The sequence below is a fragment of the Malania oleifera genome, chromosome 9, assembly GCF_029873635.1.
Source record: "Malania oleifera isolate guangnan ecotype guangnan chromosome 9, ASM2987363v1, whole genome shotgun sequence".
NCBI classification, from domain to species: Eukaryota; Viridiplantae; Streptophyta; class Magnoliopsida; order Santalales; family Ximeniaceae; genus Malania; species Malania oleifera.
Window position 1 is genome coordinate 12530705 of NC_080425.1, and position 25007 is coordinate 12555711.

General features: G+C 36.1%; 1 protein-coding gene across 1 annotated transcript; it reads left to right on the top strand.

The window, feature by feature from the left end:
• The first annotated feature begins 6123 nt into the window (after positions 1 to 6123).
• Positions 6124 to 7674, top strand: LOC131163364 (uncharacterized). The gene is made up of 3 exons (XM_058119960.1): positions 6124 to 6222; positions 6307 to 6365; positions 7398 to 7674. Exons 1-3 carry the CDS (start codon positions 6124 to 6126, stop codon positions 7672 to 7674), a joined length of 435 nt encoding a protein of 144 aa, XP_057975943.1.
• The last annotated feature ends 17333 nt before the right edge of the window (positions 7675 to 25007 follow it).

Consider the following 25007-nt stretch of genomic DNA (forward strand, 5'->3'; position numbering starts at 1 on the left):
GGATACACCACAACATTCATTGGCGGCGAATGGAAGATATCAAAGGGTGCACTGACAATTGCACGAGGTAAGAAAAGTGAAACACTTTATGTGACCTCTAATGCTTGTATGTCTATTTCAGTTGCTATAAAAAATGACGATAACAATATTTGGCATCAACGACTCGACCACATAAGTGAGAAGGGACTCAGGGTGATGCACTCAAAGGGAAAGTTGAGTGATATACGGTCAGTAGAGATTTATATGTGCTAGGATTGCATACTCGGGAAATAGAAGAGAGTCAGTTTCCAGACATTCACCAGTACCCCAAAGAATGAGAGACTTGAACTAGTCCACTTAGATGTATGGGGACCGACAACTATCTCGTCCATAGGTGGAAGGAATTACTTCGTGATGTTTATTGATGATCATTCTCGGAAGGTATGAGTTTACTTTCTGAAATATAAATTTGATGTCTTTGATGCTTTCAAGATTTGGAAAGCAATGGTTGAAAATGAAACTGGTTTGAAAATCAAGAAGCTGATAACAGATAACGCTGGTGAGTATGAAGACACTGGGTTCAAGAAATTCTATTATGAGTAGGTGATCAGTATGGAAAGAACTATGGCAGGTACGCCTCAGCACAACGGTATAGCTGAGTGGATGAACCGATCATTGACTCAAAGAGCCAAAAGCATATGTATGCAGTCAGGCTTACCAAAGTTGTAGAGACCTGAAAAAGTAATAACAATGAAAATAATTAATAAAAAAAAGAAGGAAGAAAATTTGAAGGGGCAACACAGCAGGGACTCATCGACGAGTGCCCTATGCTCGTCAATGAGGAGATCTCAAGAGTCAGAAAATCTCAGATTTAAAGACTTGTCGATGAACCCATTGTTCTCATCGACGAGTGTCCTTTTATGACTCGTTGACAAATCTTCTGTTCTCGTTGATGAGTACATGTGGAGCAGCAGCCTATAAATAGGCTTTAAGTCATTTTTCCTCGAAAAAATTACTCTCTCCTCACTCTCTTTCTAGGGTTTCGACCTTAACTCTCTTTTTCTTCGATTTTGGCCCGGTTTCAGTTCGATTTGATGATTAGACATCACCACGAGGTTCTAGGGACGATTCTCTACAAGTTAATTGGAACGATTTTGCAGTTTAGGCTTTTTGGGCAACACTTAAAAACTAGGGTAAGGGAGTTATTTTTAAGTTTAAATAGTTATTAGGATTATGAGGACTTAGGAATAGTAGGATGGTATGCATTTTGGGGTTTGAGCTGATAAATTGGGGATTCTGGAATATATGGTTTTGTGCAAACGCCACACGCACAAATTTAGAATCCCTGCGTGTGTTTCCTCAGGAATCAGGTAAGGGGATAAGTTATACCAATTCGTTTTAGAAATTTTACCGGTTAAAGTGTAGTATAAGATAATGAGATAACAGTGTATGATTTTCTAGATATTACAGGATATGAAATTATGGGCATGAAAATTTATGATTTTTCATATGATATGTATAATTGGGAAAATTCAAAAATTTGGATTACAGGAAAACCCTATAGATGATATACTATTTCCAGACAATAGAAAATATAATTTTTTCGTATAGTAGTAAAATACAGTTTTTCTCATATAGAATATAGTATTATGAGCATTACACATTGTGTGACATGAGAAATACTAGTTTTAGTACAGAATTTAATATAGAATTTTATACAGCTTTTACATACCTATGATGTTATAGTTTTACAGAACCATGATATTATAGTTTTACAGAACCATGATATTATTGTTACACAGAACCATGATATTACAGTTATTACAGGACCATGATATTTCAATTACTATAGAATCATGGTAATACAATTTATACAGAATCATGATAATACAGTTTATACAGAATCATGGTAAAACAGTAATATACAATATGACAACCCTGATGGTCTATAATAGAGCACAGAGCACGGTATTGTAGCTAATACAATATAGATAGTGCAACTACACATCTCAGATAGAGTATCGTGTTGACAATCAATTGTACCTCAGAGGAGAATAGAGGAGCTCACTGACAGTCCGGACAAGGTTGAGCAGGTCAATCATACTATAGACGATTTATAGTTTGACTTAACTTGGTAAGCTAGCCATGGTTAAGTCCAGGCCACAAGCCGCACAACCCAATCATGCGGGGTTAATTCATGATTACAATTATTCATCCAGGGAAGTTTTCATAGTTATATATATATAATTAGATTTACAAAAAACAAGAACTATGTATTACAGTTAAAAGTACGATCAAATAGAAAGTTTGTATTTTAAATAGTAAAGGTGTAAATAAAGATATGTATTTATATTCAATTACTATCTCAGTTACAATTTAATTAATAGTTATGTTATTTATGTAAAACTCATTTGCCATACACTAGTAATAACTTACCCCATCTTACTGAAAGGTGTCTCACCCCAGAATTCAAACATTTCAGGAAATTCAGACTGACGTGTGGAGTGAGCTCTGAGATAGAGGGAACTTTAGCATTGCCTTAACTGCAGGGTAAGTGTTAAGCTAGGGTATGGATTTTGTGTGTCCCTAGGATATTTATGTTTCTTTTTGGGGATGTATATGTGTATTTATGGATACAGTAGAACTCTAGTATTGTATATAAGGTTAGGGTATATCATGTTTTCCGGTACATAGTTGATATATGTTTATAAACAAGTATATCCCCGGTACCCCACTTTGGGTCCGGGTTGACTTTGTTTATAGTTTATGGTATCAGAGTCTTATATATGAAAATATATATATATATATATATATATATATATATAGCAGAATTTTCGGGACGTTACATTGTGGTATCAGAACCAAGGTTGTTAGGTTTTATAGACTATAGTGTATAACGAAAAACAATACCAGAGTATAGGAATGGATTTTTATAAGGGTAGGAAGTGGATGGGCTGGGATTTTGGTAAAGTAAATGTGAAGGATTAAGATGAGAATTTAGGGTTTTGTCTCATAGTTTGGAAGCAGAAACTTCGGGGTGGTTTCTGTGATTTTCCTAGGATGACAATTTTAGGAAAGTCATGGTAAACTATTGTCGGTTTTTGTTTCTGAATGGTAATTCTGAACCTTAAACTAGTTGATTGATGGTTCTTAGTTAGATTAATGTAATGGTTGTACTATGAAGTTAGGATTCTCAAATTATGTTCATTTTATTTGCAGGATGGATCCGGTTAATAGCAATACAAATGCTAGAGGAGGAAGTGATGCAGGGCCTTCTAGTATAGGGGCTAGTGACTCAGATCAGGTGTTGCGTAGTGTAGCACAACAAGTTATGGCCGAAATAGCATGGAATACCAAAGAACAGGATCGCCCATTAACTGATCAAGGCTGCACGATCCAGCAGTTTACTGGTATGAACCCTCCAGCATTCTCAAGGGGAGCCGACCCCATAGTTGCTGAAAATTGGACACTAAAAATTGAGAAAATACTGACGATGTTGCACTGCACTGATGAACAGAGGGTCTTTTATGCCACATACAGGTTAACGGGTGAGGCTGAGAGGTGGTGGACAGTTGTGAAATTGCTCGAGGAGTAGAGGTCGGTATAGTAGCCATGACTTGGAGCCGATTTAAAGAATTTTTCTTTGACCAATACTTTCCCACCACCATCAAAGAAGCCAAAGTGGAGGAATTCCTGAATTTGACCCAGGGGCATCTGACGGTTCAGTAGTACGCAACAAAGTTTATTAAGTTGTTGCGCTTTGCCTCATACATTGTACCTAACGAGGTTAGGAAGGCAAGAAAGTTTGAGAGAGGCCTGAGGCAAAAAATTTATGAACATGTGGAAGTTTTAAAGGAGCATGATTTCTCAAAATTGGTAGACAGGGCCGCTGTAGCAGAGGTAAGCAGGCAGAGGGGTGCTGGGATATAGAACCAAAGAAAGAGGCCCACGCCTCCTGGGTTTCAGGCAGGTACCAATCGGAGTCCATAGAAGGGAGACCGGTACGGTGGAGGTGAGAGGCAAGTGAAGGGGAACTGTGGGTATCAGGGCGAGCAAACTTATCCTATATGTCCTAGATGCGGCAGGAGGCACGTGGGAGAATACTGTGTGGGAGAGAATGTTTATTATTGGTGTGGGAGACTTGGACACATCGCCCTAGCATGTCATGGGCCATTGAACAATGCACTAGCCACCAGCTCCTAGACCGTTCCGAGGAAACAATCAAGCACCCCGAGGGAATCAACAGAGGAATCCCGCCCCGGTGCAGGTCTATGCTTTGACACTGAGAGATGCTGAGACGACACACGACATGTATTATTACTGTTTGTCATATAATGCTATTGTTTCATTTGATTTAGGGGTCATGCACTCTTTTGTATCGCTTGGGTACATCAAGTTATGTGGGATAGAAACTCAGTTGTTAGATATCAAATTAGCAGTAGTCACATTAACAAGATCAATAATGAGGTGTAGAAGAGTGCTTAAAGGTTATCTAGTAGATATTCAGGGAAGAGTGTTACCAGTCGATCTAGTAGTATTAGATATGCAGGTGCTTGACATGATTTTAGGTATAGACTGGCTAGCTGCTAATTACGCCAGTATCAATTATCATAAGAAAGAGGTGGTATTCAGACCTCCTAGAAAATAGGAGTTCAGATTTGTGGGGTCATGTGTGCGAGCCTCACCACGGTTAGTGTCAGCTATTCAGGTGAGGAGGCTACTCCTGGACGACTGCTAGGAGTATATAGCTTGTATTAAGGAAATGCCAGAGGGAGAATTGAAACTTACTGATATTCTGGTAGTTAGGGAATTTTCAAATGTTTTTCTAGAGGAGCTACTTGGATTACCTCCTGACCGTGAGATTGAATTTGTCGTTGATTTGCTTCTAGGGATGACACCAATTTCTAAAACTCCCTACAGAATGGCTCCATCGGAATTAAAAGAATTGAAAGACCAGTTGTAAGAATTATTAGATAAGGGATTTATCAGACCTAGTGTATTGTCCTGGGGAGCGCCAGTTCTATTTGTGAAGAAAAGACGGGACAATGAGGATGTGTATCGACTATAGAGAGATAAATAAAGTAACAGTTAAGAATAAGTATCCTCTTCCTCATATTGATGACTTGTTTGATCAGCTCAAGGGAACCCAGGTCTACTCCAAGATTGATCTTCGGTGAGGATATCATCAGGTAAAAATTAAAGCAGAGGATGTTCCGAAGACAGCTTTTTGAATTAGGTATGACCATTATGAGTTCTTGGTTATGCCTTTCGAATTGACTAATGCTCCGACGGCGTTTATGGACATGATGAATAGGGTGTTCCACCAATACTTGGACTAGTTTGTTGTGATTTTCATTGATGATATTTTGGTCTATTCAAAGAATTATGAGGAGCATAAAGATCATTTGAGGATGGTGCTACAGGTGTTGAGAGAAAATAAGTTGTACGATAAGTTCAAGAAATGTGAATTCTAGCTGAAGGAAGTTACATTCCTTGGACATGTGATCTCTAGAGATGGTATTTTGGTAGATCCAAGCAAGATAGAAGCGATAGTGAATTAGGTGAGACCAAGGAATGTTCAGGAGATTAGGAGTTTCTTAGGTCTAGCGAGATAAAATCGGTGGTTTGTGGAAGGATTTTTCGGATTATCGGGTCCTCTAACACGACTCACGAGGAAATGTGAAGTTTGAGTGGACCAATGATTGTGAGCAGAGCTTTCAGGAGTTGAAGCAGCGACTTGTCATTGCACCGATTTTGTCTACTCCATCATAAGATGGTGGATTTGTGATATACAGTGATGCGTCACAGAAGGGACTTAGATATGTTTTAATACAACAAAGGAAGGTCATTGCATATGCTTCTCGGCAACTTAAAGAATATGAAAATAATTACCCGACGCATGATTTGGAGTTGGCTGCAATGGTATACACACTAAAGATCTAGAGGCATTATTTGTATGGTGGGAAATGTGAGATCTTTATTAATCATAAAAGTTTGAAGTATTTCTTCACATAGAAGGAGTTGAATATGAGGCAGAGGAGACGACTGGAGTTAATTAAAGATTACGACTGTATTATTAGTTACCATCAAGGGAAAGCAAATATGGTAGCTGATGCCTTGAGTTGAAAATCAAGGAGTGCCTCAATGTCAGCAGTGGTGGTGCAGCATCATATCAGAATGGATTTGGAAAGACTTGGGGTAGAGCTTGTAAAGGGTGATCACCAGACAATTGTTGCCAATATGGTACTTTAGCCGATGCTACTAGAGAAAAATAAGACCGCTTAATTGCATGACATAGAATTAGTAAAAATGAGAGATAAAGTGCAGAGCGAACAGGGAGCTGATTTCAATATATCTGATGATGGAACTCTGAGGTTCCGTAGCAGGTTGTGCGTACCCAATGATGTCGGAATTAAAAAGATCATCTTAAAAGAGGCGCACCGTTCCCTGTATACAATATATCCAGGAAGTACAAAAATGTACAAGGATATGTAGTTATCCTTCTAGTGGAGCAATATGAAAAGAGAAATTGCAGAATACATAGAGCAGTGTTTGACATGTCAGTAAGTAAACGCTAAGCATTAGAGATCGACAGGGCCATTGCAACCACTTCACATTCTTGAATGGAAGTGGGAGCATATTTCTATGGACTTCGTATCGAGGTTACCGCTGACACTGCATGGACAGGACGCCATCTTTGTAGTCGTTGATAGATTGACAAAAAATGTTCATTTCCTTCCAATCAGAGTTAACTACTCCATGAGTAGATTGATAGAATTATACATATAGGATATAGTTAAACTGTATGGCATGCCAGTGTCCATTTTTTCATATTGAGACCCACGGTCCACATCATAGTTTTGGAAAAGTTTGCCGAGAGCCATAGGTACATAGCAGATGTTCAACACAGCCTTTCATCCTTAGATCGATGGACAGACGGAGAGGATGATTCAGATACTGGAGGATATGCTGCGAGCCTATGTATTAGACTTTGGTGGTAGATGGATCCAGTACATACCACTAGTCAAATTTGCTTATAATAATAGCTACCAAGCTAGCATTGGGATGACACTGTATGAGGCGTTGTATGGTCAGAGGTGCCGATCTCCATTATATTGAGATGAAACTGATGAGAGGTAGGTTTTGGGGCCAGAGATGGTTTATTAAACTTTAGAGAAGATCAGACTCATTAGAGACATAATCTAAGCAGCTCAGAGTCAGTAGAAAAGTTATACTCACTCGCGAGAGTTAGAGTTTGATGGAGGGGAACATGTATTTTTGAAAGTTGCATCGATGAAGGGGGCAATGAGATTTGGGAAATAGGGCAAGATGAGCCATTGGTACATTGGACCATTCGAGATACTTGAGAGAGTGGTTCCAGTTGCCTACAGGTTAGCTTTTCCACCGATTTTATCCAGAACCCACGACGTATTCCATGTATCTATGTTGAAGAAGTATGTTTCAGATCCCTCCCACGTGATTAGTTATGAGGCACTGGAGTTAGGTGGTACCTTATCCTACGATGAAGTACCCATTCAGATTTTAGATCATAAAAAACAGGAATTACGCACAAAGAAAATCCCACTGGTAAAGGTACTTCGGAGGAACCATGCAGTTGAGGAGGCTTTGTGGGAATTAGAAGAGGAAATGCGACAGAAGTACCTGCATCTATTTAGTGGGCCCAACATTAGTTAGAAAAGAAAAGGTAATAGTTCAGGTAAGAATTCATGGTATGTAAGTAGATTTTTGTGTAGGTTAATTAGTTGTATGTAAAATTTTTTATGTTTGGTGGTTTTGGGGGAATTTTGGTTTGGTTATTGTAATCTCCTAGAACCGTAAAGGTAACCACTGTATTCCTCTGCCATAAGTGAGGGTGATTTATAAAATTTCGATGGTTTCTTTTAAAGGAGAATAAAAGTACTGGATAGCAAATTTTGAGGACGAAATTTTTATAAGGAGGGGAGGATGTAGAGACCCAAAAAAGTAATAACAATGAAAATAATAAAAGAAAAGAAGAAGGAAGAAAATTTAAATGGGTAACACAACAGGGACTCGTCGATGAGTGCCTCGTGCTTGTCAACGAGGAGATCCCGAGAGTCAGGAAATCTCATATTTAAAGGCTCGTCGATGAATCCATTGTTCTCATCGATGAGTGTCCTTCTTTGACTCGTCGATGAATTTTCTGCTCTCGTCAACGAGTACATGTGGAGCAATAGCATATAAATAGGCTTTAAGTCATTTTTCCTGAAAAAATTACTTTCTCCTCACTCTCTCTCTAGGGTTTTGGCCTTAGCTCTCTCTCTCTCTCTCTCCTCTCTCTCTCTCTCTCTCTCTCTCTCTCTCTCTCTCTCTTTTTCTTTCTCTCTCTTCAATTTTGGCTCAATTTTAGCTTGATTCGATGATCAAACATCACCACAAGGTTCTAGAGATGATTCTCTACAAGTTAACCGGAGCAGATTTGCAGTTTAGGCTTTTCAGGAACCACTCCAAAACTAGGGTAAGGGAGTTATTTTTAAGTTTAAATAGTTATTGAGATTATGAGGACTTAGGAATAGTAGGATGGTATGCATTCGGGGTTTGAGCTGATAAATTGGGGATTTTGGAATACAAGGTTTTGTGCGAATGCCACAGGCACAAATTTAGGATCCCTACGTTTGTTTCCTCAAGAATCAGGTAAGGGGATAAGTTATACTAGTTCATTTTAGAAATTTTACTCGTTAAAGTATAGTATAAGATAATGAGATAGCGGTGTATGATTTTCTGGATATTACAGGATATGAAATTATGGGCATGAAAATTTATAATTTTTTTATATGATATGTATAATTGGGAAAATTCAGAAATTTGAATTACAAGAAAAACCTATAGATGATATATACTATTTCCAGACAACAGAAAATATAATTTTTCCATATAGTAGTAAAATACAATTTTTCTCATATAGAATATAGTATTATGAGCATTACTTAATTGTGTGGCATGAGAAATACTAGCTTTAGTACATAATTTAATATAGAATTTTATACATCTTTTACAGAACCATGATGTTATAGTTTTACAGAACCATGATATTATAGTTTTATAGAACCATGATATTATAGTTACACAGAACCATGATATTACATTTATTACAAAACCATGATATTTCAGTTACTATAGAATCATGGTAATACAGTTTATACAAAATCATAGTAATACAGTTTATACAAAATCATAGTAAAACAGTAATGTACAGTAATAGTATTATACAGTATTAGAACCCTGATGGACTAGAACAGAACACAGAGCACGGTACCATAGATAATACAATATAGATAGTGCAACCACGCATCTCAGATAGAGTGTGGTGTTGACAATTGATTATGCCTCAGAGGAGAATAGAGAAGCTCCTTGGCAGTCCGGACCAGGTTGAGCAGGTCAATCATACTACAGACGATTTATAGTTTAACTTAACCTCGTAGGCCAGCCATGGTTAAGTCCAGCCCACGGGCCGCACAAACCGATCATGTAGGGTTAATTCATGATTACAGTTATCCATCCAAGGAAGTTTTCATAGTTATATATATATATAACCATATTTATAGAAAACGGGAACTATGTATTACAGTTAAAAGTATGATTAAATAGAAAGTTTGTATTTTAAATGGCAAAGGTGTAAATAAAGATATGTATTTATATTCAATTACTATCCCAGTTACAATTTAATTAATAGGTATGTTATTTATGTAAAACTCATTTGCCACACACTGGTAATAACTTACCCCATCTTATTGAGAGGTGTCTCATCCCAAAAGTCAAACATTTTAGGAAATCCAGACCGATGTGTGGAGTGAACTTCGAGATAGAGGGGACTTTAGCACTGCCCTAACTGCAGGGTAAGTGTTGAGCTAGAGTATGGATTTTGTGTGTCCCTAGGATATTTATGGTTCTTTTTGGGGATGTATATGTGTATTTATGGATACAGTAGAACTCTGGTATTGTATATAAGGTTTGGGTATATCATGTTTGCCGCTGCATAGTTGATATGTGTTTATAAATAGGTATATCCCTGGTACTCCACTTTGGGTCTGGGTTAACTTTGTTTATAGTTGATGGTATCAGAGTTTAATATATGAAAAAAAAAATATAGAAAAATTTTTAGGGTGTTACAAAAGCAGTTCTGGGCAGAAGCAATCAACACAACAGCATACTTGATTAATAGGAGTCCATCAGTACCGTTGGACTACAGTCTACTAGAAGACGCATGGAGCGGAAAAGAGGTGAGACTTTAACATTTGAAAGTTTTTGATTGTGTAGCATATGTGCATGTTAATGATCATGTCATAAACAAGCTTGATCCAAATTCCCGAAAATGCACATTCATCGGTTATGGTGAAGATGAGTATGGGTATCACATTTGGGATGATGAAAATAAGAAGGTGATCAGAAGCAGAGATGTAGTCTTTAATGAAAAGGTGATGTACAAAGACAGACACATAACAGAACCAACAGAACTCGCAGAACCAGTTCAGAATGAAACAACCTATGTAGACTTGGATGATGTCCTAGAAGGTGTTGGGACACAACACACTGAGAATCTTCAAGCAGAGGAGACACAACAGCAAAACGCCGAGATTCCTCAGGCGAAGGAACGTGTGGAGCAGATTGTCACACCACCTCCTCCTACTCTAGCTCCGGAGCTTAGGAGATCTTCTTGGCAGCATGTACCAAATAAGAGCTATTTAAATTATTTACTTCTTACAGATGGAGGAGAACCCGAATGCTATGATGAAGCATGTCAGGCGGGAGATTTGAGCAAGTGGGAGCTTGCAATGAAGGACGAGATAAAGTCCCTAAAATTAGGAATAGCTTCCCAAGAGGGGGGGTGAATTGGCTTTTAAAATTTTCTTTTAATTTCTTTTTAGAATTCTTAAACTTATTTTATTTCTTTTAACCAATTTGTGACTTATTTGTTTAATTTGTTAAGCACTCAAGAACTTAGTTTCTTTATTTAATTCTTAACCATACAAACATCCAATCATTCAACCAAACCAATCAACTATAATTAGAAAGTAAACAAACAAGCAAATACACAGCACTTATGTAATATAAAACCTCAAGATGGTTGTTTGTTTATTTTAGCCAAATTTGAACCAAGCTCTGTAGTGAATGAGAATTTATGCTTGCTGATGTAAAACCCTGTATAGATGAATCAAATCACTCTTTCCAAATATTTAGAACTCAAATAAACTCTTGGTAAATTTATCTTTGGGATGTTAACCAAGTAACGTACTCTCGTAAGGTTTCCGCAAGATATGGTGTAACCAACATACTCCCTTTCAGTTTTCGCAACCCAAATCAAAATTAAACCTTAAGTTTGTTTGATTTCCAAATATACGTAGTTTATATGATTTTCAAATTTAAATCATCCACGCAATTTAAATATGCACTGAAAATAAAGAATATGGAAAGAGAGAGAGAGAGAGAGACGGAGATTTTTACGAGGTTCGGCTTATACCTAGCCTAAGCCCTCGCCTTTGGAAAACCACCAAAGGATTCACTAAACCTATTCTGTTGATAGGTGGAACAAAACCTGATTACAAGCGATACCTCACGCTCAAACACTCCTTCACTTAGGCTAGAGTCTGCCTCTCCAAACGATGTCCCCTCGTTCAGTCACTCCTTTAGGCTAGAGCCTGCCTCTCTAAGCAATATCCCCTTGCTTAGCCAACGATCCAAACAATCCTTGGAACTTCAAAGAACTACAAGAAATACAAGATAAGATCTGCGTACAAGTATACTCTCTCAAAGAGCAAGTTAGTACAATTTCAGCACTATATACTTCAATGTAAAATATCAATATGAAATACAATGAAGCTTAAGTGTAGAATTCACCAATATTTTTCTTAGATGAGGATTAACAGTAGGAATTCAGAGAAGGAAGGATTAGCACTTCAGAATATCTTAGAAAAAGAGTTTTGCAATGAGTGAGCAAGAGAACTTGTAAGAACAAGAGTGCTTTCAGCTTCTCAAAATAGATTTTTCAATTCTTGGATATATTTTGATTTGCAAAACCATGTATTTATAGGCTTTCAAACTTGTTTCCATGTTGCTAAAGTTTCTTTAGAGAGTTTCCGAAGTTGTTAGAAAATTTGGAGCTCAAAACGGCTATATTTTAAAATATTAGAATTTAAAAATTTTCTCGTTGAACAAAGTTCAGATGTCTGAAGAGAGGGTTCAGACGTCTGAAGTTTTATAAGACTGTAATTTTCAAAGTTAGTACAGGTTCAGGTGCCTAAACTCACATGGTCAGTCACCTGAGGTTATTCTGTCTGCTATTTAGGTGCCTGAAGTTCTGTCGTGAACAATGTTCAGTTGCCTGACAGCTTTGACCCCGTTTCAGTGTTTTGGCTATAAATTTTTTTGTATAACTAAAAATTAGGTGTTATTAGTGTCAAAAGAAATCTAAGAGAAAATACTAAAACTTTCATGTTGAACATATTTTAAAATAAGGAGTTTTTGATAGAGAAAAATTTACCTCAATGCGAATGTATAAAAACTGATAGCATTTGGAAAAACTCTTTTTGGTGCTTTTCATTCCAAAAATGATTCTAACCCTTTTAAAATAATTTTTGACCTTATACAAATATTTTCAAAGTATTTTAAAAGGTATCTAGGTCCAAGAAGTTAACCTAAGAGCTTCATAATATTTCAAACGATATTTTAAACATTAAAGCACTTACATGAGACTTCCAAGACACTAACAATCTAGGTTCTTGAGTCTTCATGCTTTGTCCTTGGATTGAGTTCATCTTTTCTTCAAGCTTCCCTATTCTTTGAGCTTTCTCACTTTGCCTTTCTTTGGTTCTTTTGACTTTAATATTCCTTAGCTTTCAACAACTCATTCATGTCCTCATAATCTTCAAGGTTTAATATATCATCTTTAAATCCATACTTTGACTCATATAAGCTTCATTTGATCCTTGTGAGCATTTTGACCTTACTTTATCATATATGAGCCCTGAAATATCATTACTTACACAATCACATTAAATTTCACTTGTTTGTTAGTATCAAAATAAGATAACAAGATTTTAAGCCTTGTAAGGCCAACAGTCCCTCAACTCCAACAAAACATGGGAACTAGCTAAGTTGCCCACAGGTAAGAAGGCTCTTCATAACAAGTGGGTGTACGATATCAAAGAAGAGCATGATGGATCTAGGAGGTACAAAGCCCGATTGGTAGTCAAAGGCTTCAAGTAGAAGGAAGGAATTGACTAGACTGAAATCTTTACACTAGTTGTGAAGTTAACCACCATCAAATCAGTCTTAAGCATTGTTGCCTTGGAGGGCCTACTTCTCGAGCAATTGGATGTGAAGACAACATTTCTTCACGGTGATCTTGATGAGGAGATTTATATGCAACAACCAAAAGGATTCTCAGTAAAAGGTAAGGAGGATTTTGTGTGTAGATTGAAGAAGAGCTTGTACGGTCTCAAACAAGCTCCCAAGCAATGGTACAAAAAATTTGACAGTTTTATGCGCAGAAAAGATTTTCAAAAGTGTAATGCCGATCACTGTTGCTACTTCAAGAGTATCAGTCTAGCTATATCATTCTATTGTTATATGTCGATGACATGTTAGTCGTAGGACTAGATATAGAAAAGATCAGGAAATTGAAGCAGCAAATATCAGAGGAGTTTGACATGAAGGACTTGGGTTTAGCCAAGCAGATACTTGGGATGAAAATCTCCAGAGATAAGCAATAGGGAACTTTGCGGTTATCTCAGTTAAAGTATATTAGCTGTGTTTTGCAAAAATTCAACATGAGCATTGCCAAAGTAGTAAATACCATTGGATGGTCACTTCCTTCTCTCTAAGGATTAGGCTCCCCAGATAGATGAAGAGAAGAACTTCATGGCTAAGGTACCTTACGGCTCAACCATTGGAAGTCTCATGTACGTCATGGTTGGTACTAGACCAAACATTGGTCAAGCAGTGGGAGCTGTCAATTGGTTCATGTCAAATGCAGGAAAGACTCACTGGGAAGCAGTGAAGTGGATCTTGAGATATCTACGTGACACTATTGATAAGTGTCTATGTTTCGGCAAAGGAGATTTGAAAATTCAAGGATACGTTGATGCCGATTTCACTGGTGAAATTGATCATCGTAGAAGCACCACCGGATATGTGTTCACTGTTGGCACAACAACAGTTAGTTGGATGTCACTGATACAGAAGATTGTTATCCTATCCACTACAGAAGCTAAGTACGTAGCAGTGACAAAAGCCAGTAAAGAGATGATTTAGCTTCAAGGTTTGTTGACAAAGTTCGGAATTAAACATGATAGAAATGTTTTGCACAGCAACAGTCAAAGTGTGATACATCTGGAAAAGAACTCTGTATTTCATTTTAGAACTAATCACATTGGATTATGTTATCATTTCGTCAGATCTCTGTTAGAGGATGGAGTGTTAACACTGGAAGAAATCCAAGGTAGCAGGATTTCGACAAATATGTTAACAAAGGTGGTGACTACAGAGAAGCTGAAGTTGTGCTCAATTTCAGTTGGTCTCCATGCTTGAAGACAGATTTGGGCACATCATTATATATGTACTGGTTGAGATAGTATCTCCATCTCCAAGTAGGAGATTGTTAAGCTGAAATGGAAATGGAGAAAATGGAACGTATTAAATAGAAACAGAAAATTAAATGGCCTTGAAGAGGATGAGTTGTAGATGAAAATAATCCGTGGAGGAGCCATCTTTCATGCGCTAGAATGATAATGTCTGTGTGCTAAAATAACCCATTAAATATCCCAATTACTCCCTTCTTTTCTTATCCATTCAATATAGCTATATAATGAAGCAATTGTACGTGAATTTGAAAATAGTGAAGCGAGTGAGTGAGGAGTGTAAGAGTGCTGAAGGTGAGAGAGAGAAAAGTGTGAGAAGAGTTGAGTTGAGTATATGTTTCCTCCTCTTGTTTTTCTCCCAAGTTATAGTAAATTTGGTATGCTCTATGGACATAGGTCAGATTAGACCGAACCACGTAAATATGGTGTTCTTATTTTGTGTGTTTGTTTTGCTTGTGTGTGTGATTATTGTTCCTAGATCCCTAACATGACATACATCATACAAAGCTAAACTACATGCATCATCTCTCGACTTAACATGGACAACAAATCATTTAACTATTGGCCAGATAATTGTAAGCATTAAACTCAATGATGTATACTTAAAAGGAATGATAAAATTATGATCACATAAAAATAAGATTCGGAGTTATCATAAAGAGGTTACATCATAGCCTTAACAATAGCAATTAGCTCATAATAGAATCAAAACAAACCATAATAATTTTAGAATCCATAATGCAAATTGTACAAAGAGAAGATGAAAGAATTAAAAAGGAAAATGTATGTAGACCAAGAATCTCAATCGTCAAGAACTTCAATTCGGTCTCTCTCTTCTTCTTCTTTTTCCAATCTTCGAATTCCTCTATAATGGTGAAGAAAATCCTCCTCTTTTTTCCTAGCTTCAAATCCCTCCCTCCTTTATAAAACTCTGGTCGTCCTCCCTTCATATCACCCTAAAACAAGATTCTCTAAATCCCCTCCTTCTATGCCGCCGACTTGATGTGTAATTTTATCTATTTAGATCTTATCATATTAAAAAATCTTCAACACAAAAGTTGTGGTATTTTTTATTAGCTTTCCGTCAATACCTAGATCGCCCTTGTTGGAGTTCTTTAGCAAAAGTTATGCTTCAAATACTAAAAAATATTTCAAGAAATTGAGAAAGGAATTTGAGTTTTGAAAATGACTCTTGATGAAGGGAATTTGAAATTAAAAAGAAAAGTTTCCTCCTTATCCCATGACTCGTTTAATTTATTTATTCCTAAACAAAAAATAACCATAATAAATTGAAACTCTTAATAAATTACAAAATTAAACAAAAACTAACATAAAAATAAGAGTGAAAGTATGACTGAACTTGTATAGAAATTAAACACATCAATATTAATTTTCAAAATATTTTTTTCATAAAAATCATCAAGAAAATCATTTTAATATGTCTAGTCAGATAAATTTATTGAGAAAATGGGGGTATGTCACTTTAGTCAAGCTTTTAAATTTTCATCATATTACTTGTAATAATTTTTTTATGTGAAAATCTTTTTTAGATTTTTTACTTTAGGACATATTTTTTGTTGAAATTTTTTTAAGAAAGAATGTATTTACTTTCTTTCATATTTGAATGCTATATGTACTAAAGATGCAACCCCTCATGACCTCCACCTATCATCAAAATCCTTCCTAACCAAAACCTTGACTAAGAAATTCCAACTATTATGAAAACACACTTTCTCAAAATCCAACATAAAAGAAGACACTCATAATCCTTCTTATGCATATCCTCCACCACCTCATTAGGCACCAAAATATAGTCAAAATTTTTTTACCACCCATAAAAAAATAGTTTTTGAGTTTAAGAAATAGAAGTACTTGAAAGCCATATTCAACTTGTAAACATTGACCTCACAGTGATCCTACACACACTATCTTCAAGCTAATTAGGCATAAAATCCTTGACCTTAATTGAAGTGTAATTAATGCTCTTGCCAATAACCAATCAAAAAGAATTTGTGAAGAAATTCATAACTTGCCTCTCATGGTCTCAACACATCCCAACAATCCTAGAAAAAAATCATATTGAAGTTATTTGGACAAGGAGTTTTGTCCCTCACCATCCGTAGCAGAGCTGCCCTCAACTCTTCCTCAGAGGTCACCATGAAGCTACCCTCCAAACCCTTAAACTCAATCATAGAAGTAAAACAGTCTTCCTCCGAATACTAGTTTTTAAAGAAACATAAAATGTCCTTAATGATGAAGTTAGGATCTAATAACCTCACTTATAAACTAGAATCCAATCATGTCTTCTTTTCTCTAGCAATTTAGCCAACCTATGAAAAAATAGAACTGAGATCACCTTTCCTAACCCACTCAAATCTAGTATTTTGCCTCCAAATTCGAACTTCCTTGAGAATCTAATCATCCATGTCATACCTCATTTTTAAGAATCAAATAGTTTGCCCATTCATCTCAAATGACACACATAAATTCACAAAGTTTCAAATAAAGTGAAAGAGGAAGGGGAAAAGGGGAGGTTGGACGAATTTAGCTTCCTAGTGTTAAAATATTCATTTTTGGAACTAGGAGTACGTCATCATAAGTAATTAAGCTAAAGCAAGAGTTTGTTCAAGTTCGCTAACTATATCTTCAAGGTTCAATCTAAGTCCAGTTTCCTTATATACTATGTTTCTCACTGTGTAACAAGTCATCTACTATTTAGAGAACCTTGCTCAACCACCATAATATCAAGGATTTCTTCAAAAACAAAAAAATTGAGGACAAATAATAGGGAATAATCCAGAGAAAACACTAAGTAATAATTAATAAAATGCCACACTTAAAAGTCAATTGAAAATCCAATTCAAATCATTAAATTAAAGCAACACATACTTGTAAACTGTTTAAATCATTAAATCATCAGATAATCATAAAAGACCATAGATAATATACTAGATTATTAGCTACATACAATTGTATTATAAAATGTTGCAAAGATAGGAAAAAATCGTACAAATAATATATTAAAGATTGGAAAAACTTCCTAAAATACCAAACCTTCCCATTTGAGGCCTTGAAGCTCATTTGCATCATTGACAAATCAGTTCAAGAAAAGTGTTGTAAATACAATTCTCATAACAATTAGTAGTAAGCTACGTTGGAGTCCAATTTGTTTCATTAGTTGAATTATTATATCATCATAAATGAGCTCAAGAACATGAAATAATATAAGAGGAATATGGATAACAGATAACAATGAAAAATTACATGAGACTAACATCATCATCTGAATGGTAGAAGTTGAAGGGGTAGCCAAACCCTTTCTCATAGGTTGTGTGTCAGTAACATAATACTAGTAGTTAAATCAATGAAATTGGCTAATTTTTTACTTCTATCTAATGATGACTACCAACTTAAAAATTTGACTTGAAGTGTTCAACTTTGTGCGGACTTAAGCTAAAATGCTAAAGCTGTGACGCCCCGATTTTTCATACCATTTTTTTAAAATCATCAATAATAACTAAATCATACACATCAAACATCACACCGACCACGTTAACAACTCTAATACCACTCACATGACTCGACCCGTATTGGGTACTAGGTAAACAGACATTTTATTTATATTAGCCTAACAGTAGAAGACATAATGTACATACCATTCAGAATACAATATCCAGAGTATGAACATACATATATACACACACTTCTATCATACCCAAAAACAATACAACCCTAGGGGAATTGCACCTCCCTAGTCCAAACTCACCCTGCATATCAGGGTATCCGCTCCACACTATCTCGAAGCTCTATCCCTTGGTCTATCTCTGTTTCCTGAAAAGTTTAGATAATTCGGGTGAGACACATCTTAGTAAGACATAATAAATTATTTACAGTGTGTGGCAATATGAGTTCAGTTATAACACATATTCTTTTCAAATCATCAATTCATCTGAGAAAATACACTGATATATATATATATATATATATATATGCTCATAATCATATAGATATAACACAAGCTTTTATAAGTTTTAAAACCATTTTTCAAGTTTGTTCATATACAACCCATATTTACTTGCGAAATTCCCGAGAATAGGGAAGCTTATCAGCTCATACAAGTAGCTTCCCTCTGCCTTAATATGTTATGCGGCCGGGTATGGCTACATCTGATACCTATGAGGGTATTCACCTTACTCAGTAAGCCCTCAGGCGGAGAGTTTTACTTTACTTAATTATTTATGTTATTAACTCACACATAACCATTTTCAATTCCATTATTCTTTACTTCTCATTTTCTGTTTCAATTTCACTATCCAACACATGAGTATCCTCGGTATTCTGTAACGCCCCAAACCCGTAACTCGGTTCGGTCCGTTATACCTGATTAACTGTGCTTCGTGGCTCCCCGAACCTGCCTTGTGGGACCCAGGTGCCACATCATTCATTTTCCTGTACCTATTATTCCATTAATAATTATGCAGTGGAAAACATAACTACAATCCTCTATCAATAATATACCAAAGTTTTCTACATCTGTTTACATTCTAAAATAATCCATTCAACCATTTGCATCCATATATATACATATCTCCAAAAACATAACCAACAACTTCCAGTATTCACAACCTAAAAGACTTAAAACATGAAACATAAATCATAAAATATTTACATCCCAAAAATATCATCAAGTTTATACCTTTTTTTTTTTTTTTTCTTTTTATATCCCAAAAATGCTATTATAGTCCCGAGCTCTCTAAGCTCGTTCCAGTGAAGCTCGTTCCAGTGGAGGTCCTGAAAAAGATAAATTTGCATTCAGGCGAGACATATCTCAATAAGGGAAGAAACAATATATTAAATCAGCGTGTGGCCAACATGAGGTTTGTAAATAACATATTATTCATCATTTGCAAATCATTAACATAATTTTTGAAATCATTTCCTGCACTAATCAAACACATGCAAGGTATTTTAACCACGTGATTATTGAAGGATAGGGGTGATTACCCACCCATACAAGTAGCACCTTTCTACTCTGATACTTTAGGCAACCAATGGTCACAACTGAAGCATATCAGGGCACTTACATTACTCAGTAAGCTCTTAGGTGAAGAAGTAATCTCGTACTCACATAGTTCATACAATGGTTTACTAGCAAAGGCTCTCGAGAATAAGGAAATTTACCTGCCCATACAAGTAATTTCCTTCTACCCTAATACTTTATATAGCCTACTGCTACATCTGATACTTATTAAGGCACTCGCCTTTTTCAACAAGCCCTTGGGCAAAGAATTTACCCTGCCCATATAAGAACATGTCATAATAACATGAATACATGTATTGCAATATACAATTCATTCTTACTTTGTATCTGTTATCTTTGTATATACATCTTTTCATGTTCTCAATAGTTCATATTATGTAGTTCACTTTCATAGTTCACATTACATAAATCTCATGTAAAGTCCACCTTGCGTGGATCTCCTATAAAGTCCATCCTATGTGGATCTCATATATAGTCTACCTTTCGTTGATCTCATGTATAGTCCACCTTGCGTGGATCTCATGTCATATATATATCATCTGTAACAGTCCACATTACATGGATCTCATGTCATATACTTTTTCTATAACACTTCACATCACGTGAATCTTATGTCGTATCAAACAATACACATGCAACACATATTTTTATCACATTTTAGTATTCCCAACATCTCATAAATGTACATATCATAATCCATCATATAATTTCCATTTTACTCATGCCACACAATTTAGCAATATATTTCAAACATGTTTTATAAAATAAGTCAATCCTCATTTATCATTTATATAACGAAAAATATACCCTTCATTTCTTACACAATTACCCTAAAGAATCTTTCACTTTCATCAGTCCATTTTCACATATGCATATCTAATAAATCAACCCTAGGCTTAGAAATCATAATTTAAACGGTTGGTATTTTTAACCCATAAGAAAACACATACAAATACATAAATTATCCATTTTTTTATCTGTTTAAAATCATAAAATATTGGTTTAATATATTTCCCCCCTTACCTGCTTTCTTGAACTACGCCAATAGGAATCCCAAATGATGCCTGTGACGCTCACCCGAACCCTGGTTCAAAAATCCTAGTTTAATCAGATAAACCCCAAATAAGCTATTATTTCTGCATTTCCTCAACCTATAAACCTCAAATAAGCATTTAAATCCCAAAACTAAGAATCTTAACCCTTACCTCAACATTGGAGCATTTCCCGAAAAACCCAGTTTAGAAATCTGCTCTGCTAGATGTGTAGAGAATCCTCCTTAGAACACTGTAGTGGCCTTCGTTTTTTGATTCGAGCTAAATCCGGGCAGAATTCTTAGAGAGAAGGGAGAGGAAACGTTTTAGAGGGAGAAAGAAATGGTTTTCTTCGCAAGGAAGCTTCCCCAAATATAGTCCACCTTGTGTGGATCTCATGTATAGGCCACCTTGCGTGGATCTCATGTCATATATATACCATCTGTAACAGTCCACATTACATGGATCTCATCTTATATACTTTTTCTGTAACAGTTCACATCACGTGAATCTTATGTCGTATCAAACAATACATATGCAACACATATTTTTATCACATTTTTGTATTCCCAACATCTCATAAATGTACATATCATAATTCATCATATAATTTCCATTTTACTCATGCCACACAATTTAGCAATATATTTCAAACATGTTCTATAAATTAAGTCAACCCTCATTTATCATTTATATACCGAAAATATACCCTTCATTTCTTACACAATTACCCTGAAGAATCTTTCACTTTCATCAGTCCATTTTCACATATACATATCTAATAAATCAGTCCTAGGCTTAGAAATCATAATTTAAATGGTTAGTATTTTTAACCCATAAGAAAACACATACATATACATAAATTATCCATTTTTTTATTTGTTTAAAATCATAAAATACTGGTTTAATATATTTTCCTCCTTCATTTCCTGAACTACATCAACAAGAACCCTAAATGATGTCTGTGGCACTCACTCGAACCCTGGTTCAAAAATCCTAGTTTAATCAGATAAACTCCAAATAAGCAATTATTTCTGCATTTTCTCAACCTATAAACCTCAAATAAGCATTTAAATCCCAAAACTAAGAATCTTAACCCTTACCTCAACTTTTGAGCGTTTCCTGAAAAGCCCAGTTTATAAATCCGCTCTGCTAGATGTGTTCAGAATCCTCCTAAGAACATTGTAGCGTTTTCAATTCGGGTTGAATTCGGGCCAGATTCTTAGAGAGAAGGGAGAGGAAACGTTTTAGAGAGAGAAAGAACAGAGGAAAATGGTTTTCTTTGCAAGGAAGCTTCCCCAAACTCTTTTATACTCGAAGTTGTCACGTGATCTCATTGACGAGAAGACAGACTTCGTCGACGAGTCACAGTAAAGACTTCGTCGACGAGTCACAGTAGACTTCATCGATGAGAAGGTGTGATCATTGAAGAAACTTAAAATATGAAATTCACTCACTCGGGATCTCTTCGTCGATGAGGGACTGAACTTCGTCGATGAGGGACTGAACTTCGTCGACAATTCTATGTAAACTACTCATCGATGAGGACAAGTTATTCGTCGATGAATTCTGCTGTTTTCTTTCCAAAAATTCTCCTTTTTCACTTATTCTTTATTTATCTATCCCATTTATTATTTTCCTAATTATTTAACCATTATAATTTTCCAGGTCATTACATTCTTACCTTCTTTAGAAAATTTTGTCCTCGAAATTTCATTAATCATTCATTTCTACATTCCACTAGATTACATACAATTTTATTATATCATCAGATAAACTTTTACATCATCTATAACTAAGTAAAATCATCATATAAACTTTAAATCCATTCATAACTGAATTAATTTATAAATATTTTAATTATAAACCCATACTTGCGCCCTCGACATTATCAAGCTCAGGCTAGATCAACGAGTAAACTCGTGCTGGACCACCTTTTCCTAGTGGTACTTGTTGCTTTCCTCAGTTTTGACTCGGTGCAAATGTATTTGGCAACAGCATATGACAGTCCCACATGATATGCCCCAGCTTACCGCACCCGTAGTAGTTAGAACCCCTAGCTCGACATTCACCCCTGTGCCTCTTATTACATCTATAGCATACTGGATAAGATAAGTCATTCTGATACTTAGAATAGCTCTAGTCTTTCGCCTCCTGCCACGGACCCACCGCATCCTTTTCTCTCTCCCACGAGCCCTGACTACCCTCAGGCTGAGAACTGGAAGGTGCATGCCTTTTCCTCTACTTTGACGGCCCTAAACTACCCTGCAAGCTCTTTTCTAGTACTGAAGCCTTATCTACCAAGTTCGAGAAGTTTTGGACCTGAAATCCTACTACAAGCTCAAAGATATTTCGTCCGAGACCTTTTTTGAACATTCTGGCCCTTCTCACCTTATTTGGAATCATAAAAGGTGCAAAGTAAGATAGCTCTACAAATTTTGCCGCATACTCCCCAATAGTCATATTTCCCTGGGTCAAATTGGTAAACTCCTCAACCTTTTCCTCTCTAGTGAACGAAGGAAAATACCTGTCAAAGAATAGCTCCTTGAATCGTTCCTAGGTTAGCACCACTTTCACTACCCTCTGTCCCTCTAGCAACTTCATAGAAAGCCACCAGAGTTTCGCATTTCCAATCATCTTAAACACAGCAAAGAGGACCTTATGTTCATCTGTGTAGCCAAGTACTTCCATTATTTCTTCAATTTCTTGAACCCAGTTCTCTGCAGCCACTGGATCATGTCCTCCCTTAAAAGTCAGAGGGTTCAACCTCATGAACTCTTTGATGCTACTGCCCTGATCTACAACTGGACAATTATGCTCTCTAGGCTCCTTCCCCATTTCTGCCCTGATCTGATGGGCTATACCCCGCAACATCGTAGAGGTATCAATTTCCTCTTCACTGGAAGTCACCGAATCATCCCTTCCTTCAACCTCTACATCCTCATCTCTAGGATCCATCCTGAAAATAAGACAGGAAAGAGATAAGAATTCCATTATCATAATCTACTCAACATAATTATTAATATAAATTTAAAATACACCCAACTTTTTAATTTATGACTAGTCTCACAGCTCAAAAACAAAATCGTCTAAGGTTTACCGTGACTTTTTTAAGGCCGTCGACTACTTCAGAAAAAACACAGGAAATCGTCGATGTATTTCCGCCTCTAAACTATAAAACAAAATTCTATACTTCCCAACACCTAACCTACCTATTTCCTGTCCTCATCCTAACTAATTCCTATACTCTGGTATAAATCATTCCTAAGTCTATAGAATCCCAAAACCTATTGCTCTAATACCAAAATGTAATGCCCCGAACTCGTAACTCGGCCCAGTGTGTTATACCTGATTAACCGTGCTTGGTGGCGCCCCGAACCCGCCTTGTGGGACCTAAGTGCCACGTCATTCATTTTCCTGTACCTGTTATTCCATTAATAATTATGTAGCAGAAAACATAAATACAGTCCTCTATCTATAATATACTAGAGTTTTCTACATCTATCTACATTTCAAAATAATCCATTCAACCATCTACATCAATATATATACATATGTCCAAAAACATAACCAACAAAATCTAGTATTCACAACCCAGAAGACTTAAAACATGAAACAAAAATCATAAAATATTTACATCCCAAAAATATCATCAAGTTTATACCTTTTTTTTTTTCCTTTTTATATCCCAAAAATGTTATGATAGTACCGAGCTCTCTAAGCTCTTTCTTGTGGAGGTCCTGAAAAAGATAAATTTGCATTCGAGTGAGACACATCTCAGTAAGGGAATAAATAATATATTAAATCAGCGTGTGGCCAACATGAGGTTTATAAATAACATATTATTCATCATTTGCAAATCATTAACATAATTTCTGAAATCATTTCCTGAATCGAATCAAACACATGTAAGGTATTTTACCCACGTGATTACCTAAGGATAGGGGTGATTACCCGCCCATACAAGTAGCACCTCTTTGCTCTAACACTTTAGGAAACCAATGGTCACAACTGAAGCATATTAGAGCACTTACCTTACTCAGTAAGCCCTTAGGTGAAGAAGTAATCTCGTACTCACATAGTTCATATAATGGTTTACCAGCAAAGGCTCCCAAGAATAAGGAAATTTACCTGCTCATACAAGTAATTTCCCTCTGCCCTAATACTTTATGTAGCCTACTACTACGTCTGATACTTACTAGAGTACTCGCCTTTCTCAGCAAGCGCTCAGGCAAAGAATATGCCCCGCCTTTATATGTACATATAATAATAGCATGAATACTGATACTGCAATATACAATTCATTCTTACTTTACTTGGTATCTGTTATCTTTGTATATA

What these genes read in the sequence shown, in the direction of transcription:
- LOC131163364 (XM_058119960.1), top strand. Translation starts at nt 6,124, where the DNA reads ATGTCAGCAGTGGTGGTGCAGCATCATATCAGAATGGATTTGGAAAGA. An exon ending in AGACAATTGTTGCCAATATG is followed by an intron (nt 6,223 to 6,306) that starts GTACTTTAGCCG and finishes GATAAAGTGCAG; the next exon opens with AGCGAACAGGGAGCTGATTT. An exon ending in ACTCTGAGGTTCCGTAGCAG is followed by an intron (nt 6,366 to 7,397) that starts GTTGTGCGTACC and finishes GATTTTATCCAG; the next exon opens with AACCCACGACGTATTCCATG.